Consider the following 6,502-nt stretch of genomic DNA (forward strand, 5'->3'; position numbering starts at 1 on the left):
CCATCCATTGAAATGCCATTCCTGTGTCCTGAACTCAACGGCTTAGTCGATGCGACTCAGTGGTCTGAGCGAGTACAAAGTTCGTCTCCCTCTGCCCCTGGTTTGACGTCCGGGCAGCAGCCCCGGGTCGGAGCGGACCTTACCAGACCCCCGGCTGCGCGGCTCCGCGGCCAGACTGACCTGCACGCTGTCGTGACCTGCCCGGTTTGCCGGGAGGCTCGCTGTACACGGAGGTGGGAGTCTTGCGGCCGTGGTGGCTGGGGTGGAGCCCGTCCGGAATCGGAGGACTTCTGTCGGAGTGCCCCGCGGAGGACTGGGGTCAGTGAACTTCAAATTGGCTCAGGCCTTGTTTTCGACAGCCACCGGCTGCTGAGTTTTAAATTTGGCGGCAAATTGTAAATGTCATGCAGCCGTATCGATGGAAACGCCTCTTTGAAAAGTGAGATTGCTTAAGCACAGATGAGTATCGCAGAAAGTTGAAGAATATCTGTAGTTGATATCGCTTATATAGATATAATATATATATATATATATATATATATATATAACTTGCTTATAAAAAACTGGACTACAACGTACGCTGCAGCGTGTACACCGAGGTCCTTTGACCCTGATTACATTCAACCTTCTTTTTATGCGACTACTGACTGGTTCCTCACTCGTTCTTACACCACTCAAGCTTGATTAAAACACTGATAACGCGTCATACTTCATTCCAGTCATTTGCGTTAGTGCACGCTTCGAATGTGGAATGCCCTACTAATGAGCAGCAACGCGAATAAATAACCCGTCTGGAGGCTACCCGTGCTGGAGTGCCGCCGCCCACCACCTAGCCTGCGCGGTCGTTCGGGCGGCGCAGGGGCGTGACTGACCTGTCCCTTTGGGCGTACCGCTGTCGGGGCGCCGGGGTGCGGTAGTCGCGGTACTCGCGCCTGTCCTCTCGGTACTCGGTCAGCTCCTGCGTCAGCCGCTTGGACGTGTCGAGGCTGGGCGACGACTCGTAGCCGCTGCTGGGCTGCTGGCCGGCCGAGCCGGCGTGGGAGGCCGGGCTCAGTGCGGGGTCGGGCCGGCCGGCGCCGCCCAGTCCGGCCGGGCCAGCCAGGCCGTCGCTTCGTCTACCAGCCTACCGACACGCCGATGGCACGTGGTCATGGTGCAGGGGATGGGCGAGGTGGCGGGTCGCACGTCAGGAGAGGGAGGGCATGCACGAGGCGAGACGTCACAGCCCTATGCTGCGCAGGGTCGAGGCTCAGCGTCAGCGCATCAAAGGCTCGACAAAAGCAGTGATGAAGCCGCCATTGAGCTTCGCTGTGAAACTGTGGATGACATTCCCTTGGAATATGTCACACATTCAAACAGACCAAAACGGGGATCACTAACGCCGACCCCGCCAGCAACTGGCGATCAAAGCTCGGCTGACTAATGAGGTGAGGTCGCCTCCGCACGTCGCCACGGAAACGCTGACGCCTGCCGACTCACCAGACTGCCGGTGGCGGTCCGGCCGTAAGCCGGTCCGTGCGACCACCGAGACGCATCGGAACCCCAGTGCGCCGGGCTCAGGGGACCTGCCCCGGGCGCCTGGTCCGGGCTGGAGGAGGCCTCGCCCTCTGGCTCCTCCCGGCGCACGAGCAGCATGTCCGCCGCGCGCGCCGCCTCCTTCTTCCCCCGCAGCCAGTTCTTGACGCCGGCGAAGAAGCGCGGCCTCGACTGCTTCACCGCCGTCAGCTGCGGCGGCGACGGCGCCAGGTCCGGCGCCGGCGGCGGCAACGACACAGGCATCTGGTCCAGCAGCGGTGGCAGGCTGCCGTAGTCGGGCGGCGGACACTCGGGCGGCTCCCAGAGGTCAGTCTGGTCGCGGCGAAGGCCCGCGCCGCCGCCGCCAGGGCGCGCCGGCAGCTGGAAGTGCGGCAGCGCCGAGGAGTCGCACGCGCTGCGCGGGCTGGACTGTGGAGACTCTTTGTGCGAGCTGAAGCCCATGTCGCTGGCGGAGCCTGACGAGGTGACGTCAGAGCTGGCGGAGTGGGCGTCGGCCGCCGCTTTGTGCACCGGCAGATCGGTCTGCGGGACCTGCGATGCCTCCAGCTCCTTGATGCGCAACTGATGCTTCTGGAGCACCTCCTCATTCTCGCGGATCCTCTTCTGGCGGAACTCGCTCTCCACACGCTGCATGGCCTCCTGCTCCAGTCGGCGGCGTTGCTCCTTCTCCTCGGCCTCGCGGCTCAGTCGGGCCTCCAGCTTCTTCTTTTCGATCAGGCGCAGCGTGCTCTGGAAGGCGAACTTGCGCCTGCCGGCCGGCAGCGAGCCTCGAGGCGGCTTCTCCGGCGAGAGGCGCTCGACGCTCGCGCCGCGCACCGCCCAGCGGCTGGCGTCGGCCTCGCGGCCGAGTGGCGAGACGGAGCGGCCCCGCGACACCTTCATCGAGTGGTACTCGGGAAGGTACATGATGTGGCGGCCGGCAGGAGGCGCGCCCACGTCTGATCTCGCGCCGGCCGCGCCCCGCGGCGCGTCGGCCACCTCGTGCTCGGCGTTCAGCGAGCTCGGCACGCTCCGACTCAGCATCCAGTTCTGATCGAGCGAATGGGACGGCGACTGCGCCGACTCGTCGCCGGGCGACGTCGGCGTCGATGGCGCCGCGCCGCCCGCGCCGTCGCAGACGCCGCCGACGCGCGCTCGCTCGCGACGCCGGCTATCGAAGAGGCTGCCACCGGCGCCGAGTGGCTCGCCGCGACCGGCGAACATGCCGCCTCTCGAGGTCAGCTTGGGCAGCGTGTCCTGGCCGCGGCCGGCCGCCTCCTCGCACACATCGTCGCCGCTGCTGGCGTCCAGGTCCTCGGCCGGCGTCCAGCAGCGCCGCAGCGCCGCCGGCGACGACGCGGCCAGCGGCGCCATATCCTCCTCCTCCTCCTCTCGCCCTGCCCCGAGCTCGGGCTCCGCCGGCGGCGGCGGACTGCCGTCGCCACCGATGCCGGAGTCGGCCGACTGCGCGATCGGCCGGTGGCGGCAGAGTTGCTCGCGCAGCGGCCGCTTGGGGGCGGGGTCGTCGCGCCAGGCGCGGCGCGCGGTCGGCTCCAGGTGCAGACTGCGCCAGGCGGCGAGCGGTGAGAAGCGCGGCACCTGCTGCTGCTTCCGCGCCGGCGTCGGCCGCAGGCGCATCGAGATTGACTCGACCGTGCCCACCTGCAGCTCGACGTCGAGCACGCTCGACTGGGAGCGACAGCTACGCGCCGGCGAGCCGGTCAGGATCTCCTCGCGGCTGGCCGACAGCTGGCGCCTCTTGCTGCGCTCCAGGGAGCTGACGAAGTCGGTCAGCTTCTGCGTCGGGATGCGCGTGAGATTGGTGGGCCGGGCTGGGGCCGATTCAGCGCTCGGGGAGGAAATGCGACTGCCTGAGCCGCTCGCCGGGTGGTCGTCCTCGGCGGGCTTGCGGTAGCTGACGCGGGAGCCGTTGATGCTCACCTCCGCGTTCCGCTTTACCTTCGCCAAGGCGGACACCTTGCCGTCTTCCGACTCGTGTCTCTCCGCCGAAGGCGACATGCCAAAGTACATCAACTTGGGCCTGCTCTGTTCCGCGCTGTTCCCCACCTGGATGGCGTCCGTGCTACTGCTGACGGTGATCTTGATCTTGTTGCTCTCCCAGTCGTCCGTCTGCGGCAGCTCCACACGCTGCGGTTCTGCCTCTAGCTGGGTCGGCCAGTCACGCACCGCTTGCAGCGCCCCCTCGCTGCGGCAGGCGGCTCTGGATCGCACCAGGCCGCTGTCCTGTGGCGAGCTCCCGCCGCCCGCAGGGCGTCTCTCCGTCATCTCGTGCGCCACGTGAGCCCTCGGCAGGCTGCCGAAGGCCTGCCGCCGGTCGTCCTCGCCGTCCCGCAGTGCCGCCTGCAGGCAGTCGACGCTGCGGGCGCGCGCATTGCCGCCGCCACCGCCGGGCCGCGCCTGCCGGCCCCGCTCCTCCGAGGCTGCTCGCGCCGGCGGCGGCGCGCACACCGCCGCCAACCGGCGCTGGGCGTGGTGCGGCCTGTACAAGCGGCGGCGGCCGGCGCCCCGCGGCGGCGCCGGCCGCTCCGACGTCGGCACCGGCGGCGGCGGCTCGCCCGGCGGCGGTGGCAGCGTCAGCTCGGGCGGCGTCGTGCGCGGCCGGCCGCGCACGGCCGGGACGCGGCCGAGCCGACGCCGGCCGGTCGCGCCCCGCAGGTCCGGCTCGCTGCCGTGCGTCGGCGGCGCCCCCTCCTCGTCGTAGTCCTCGTCCTCCGCGCGCGTCAGGCGACTCTCGCTGCGCCCTTGCGGCGCGGACCTGCAACAGAGCGTGCCCGTCACACTCGGCTCGCGCGGGGCGTGCATTATGCAGTCTGCAATGCGCCGTGCGTGACGCGGCGGACGCGCCAGACGCGCTCGCCATAGATCACGGCGGCATCGGGCCCGCGCGCCGCTCGGGCAACCACGGCCGCGATGCAGACCCGGCCTGGGAGCGCGCCGTGACCGGGTGTGCGATGAGGCGCGGCCCGGCGGCGGTCGCGGCTCACGAGCACCGCCCGCCGCCGCCGCCAGACAGGCCCCGACGGCCGGCGGCGGTGTGAGCGCCCCATCAGCGGCCGACGTGCGCGGAAATGGCTCCATCACGCGTGGCGGGCGCCGGCCGATTGAGCCGTCCCCTGGCGGCGGAACCGCGCTGCCGGCCGGCCGGAGAGCGCCTCGGGCGCCGGCGCCGCGGCGAGGTCACGTGACCGGCGCGAAGCCGTGATTAATCGCGCGCGGCTTCCGGAGAAGCGTCACGTGGCGCGGCGACATGCCGGCGCTGGAGCGGCGGGCGGGGCCGCCGCGGCGCGTGGCCCTGCAGCTGCCGGCCCCGACCCCGGGCTCCCGTGGCGCGGCCGGTGAGAGGCGCTTCTCGGCGCTGGACATATCGATTGGCACGGTGCTGGCGATCTCTCGCCGCACCTTAGTCTACCGGTGGCCAATTAATCTCACGAGTGATTTCCAACGGCCATGTTTTATTCATAGCTTATCGTCAGTCACTTTCTCTGCACACCGCAATCCGTGCGGCGGCGAGCTGCGGTGATTTCCTTCGGAATGTTTTAGCGCCTCTCGCGGCCGTCTCGGCGGCCTCGCCTGGCCGTGAAAGCTGTAATTGTCTCAAACTCGGTGCGTTTTCTTCCTCTGCAAACTGCGCGCGGCCGTGCAGAGTGTTATGGGAGCGGTGCACGCCTCACATAGATCAAACGAGGCCTAAATAGATGTCTTGCGGATGGCATGGCGCTCTTTCTCTGGGAGTGCAAGTGGTGAAGCGTAAACGTCAATGCTCCCTGGTGGGCTCAACGCAAGTCACCTAATCGGCCGTGATTGCCATGGAGCGGCCATTAGGAAGTTCTACCACTAATTTATGTTTGGGTGAGTTACTGGTTACACGTCATCTACGCCTGTTATTTTATCATGCTGCGCTATTCTTGTCTGGTTCTAGGTGGGTCCGGGAAACTGTCTGATAATGGTGACAAATGGTGCTGCAAATATCATAGCATCGTGCGAGTGACCAACCACCCAGCTCCCAAGCAGTCATGACAGCCGCCTCCGTCGGTACCGACACAGCACGTTTTCTACAGGCTCATAGCGGCGTAATCAATACGCCGAAGAGGACATGGAGGCGGCGGGCAGCGGCCCCCATGACCGTGACCCGCACGCAGGTCCGCCGGCGGCCGGCCGGCGCCCGGCCCGACTCTGGCGCCTGGCCCGAGCAGTGACGCCCGGTCCGATCCTGGCGCCTGGCTCGAGCAGCGGCGTCTGGCCTGAGCAGTGACGCCCGGTCCGACCCTGGCGCCTGGCCCGAGCAGCGGCGCCCAACCCGAGCAGCGGCGTCCGGCCCGGGCAGCGGCGCCCGGCCCGAGCAGAGACGCCCGGTCCGACCCTGGTGCCAGGCCCGAGCAGCGGCACCGGACGAGTGGCGGCGCCCGACCCGAGCAGCGGCGCCGGACCAGTGGCGGCCGTCGGGGCCGGGTCAGGCGGTGCCCGGCTCACCTCTGCAGCGGCGGCGGCGTGCTGGGGCCACCCTCGGCCGGCAGACTGGTCGACACCTGCAGCCGCTGGCCGGGCACCCGGTCAGGCCGCACCTGCGGACGAGGAGGAGGCGTCAGCACGCGGTGGCCTGCCCCTGTCCCCAGAGGAGGGCCTGCTGAGTCTGTCCACGCTTGGCGGCTTGCTTGTGAATCGACGTTGGTTCGCAATCGGCAGACTTCGCTTCCTGCCTTTACCTTATTTGTAGCCTTGTCAGGGATGGCAGTGCTTGTTGAATTATGTTTGCGGGAAAAGCTTGCATTTTGCAAGCAGGCGGCGATCAAATGCTTGGTGCATGCTCGGAAACATGACAGAGACTGCTTGAAATACCGGGGCACGAGTTCTGTTGGACAGTGTCGGTTTCGCAGCAGACTGAGTTGGTACACAGACACAAAACAATCACAGGGAAAGCCGTCGCCGCGCTGAGCCCTTGCCGTCCCACTACGGGCGCATTCTTTAC

The 6,502-nt window shown here is 67.6% G+C and overlaps 1 protein-coding gene across 1 annotated transcript; it reads right to left on the reverse strand.

Annotated features, from left to right (window-relative positions):
* Positions 1-829: 829 nt before the first annotated feature.
* Positions 830-4,785, reverse strand: LOC119090148 (uncharacterized). The gene is made up of 5 exons (XM_037212942.1): positions 4,718-4,785; positions 4,211-4,291; positions 2,917-3,892; positions 1,480-2,598; positions 830-1,057 (listed from the first exon to the last, which is right to left on the reverse strand). Exons 1-5 carry the CDS (start codon positions 4,783-4,785, stop codon positions 830-832), a joined length of 2,472 nt encoding a protein of 823 aa, XP_037068837.1.
* Positions 4,786-6,502: the final 1,717 nt, after the last annotated feature.

Source organism: Pollicipes pollicipes, unplaced genomic scaffold (genome assembly GCF_011947565.3).
Source record: "Pollicipes pollicipes isolate AB1234 unplaced genomic scaffold, Ppol_2.1 Scaffold_3087;HRSCAF=3621_pilon_pilon_pilon, whole genome shotgun sequence".
NCBI classification, from domain to species: domain Eukaryota; kingdom Metazoa; phylum Arthropoda; class Thecostraca; order Pollicipedomorpha; family Pollicipedidae; genus Pollicipes; species Pollicipes pollicipes.

Coding starts and splice junctions, on each gene's coding strand:
- LOC119090148 (XM_037212942.1), bottom strand. CDS start 4,785: ATGTCGCCGCGCCACGTGACGCTTCTCCGGAAGCCGCGCGCGATTAAT. Junction 3,893..4,210: donor GAGGAGGGGGCGCCGCCGAC/GCACGGCAGCGA, acceptor GCGCGCCCGCAG/CGTCGACTGCCTGCAGGCGG. Junction 1,058..1,479: donor GGACCGCCACCGGCAGTCTG/GTGAGTCGGCAG, acceptor CGGCCCGACCCC/GCACTGAGCCCGGCCTCCCA.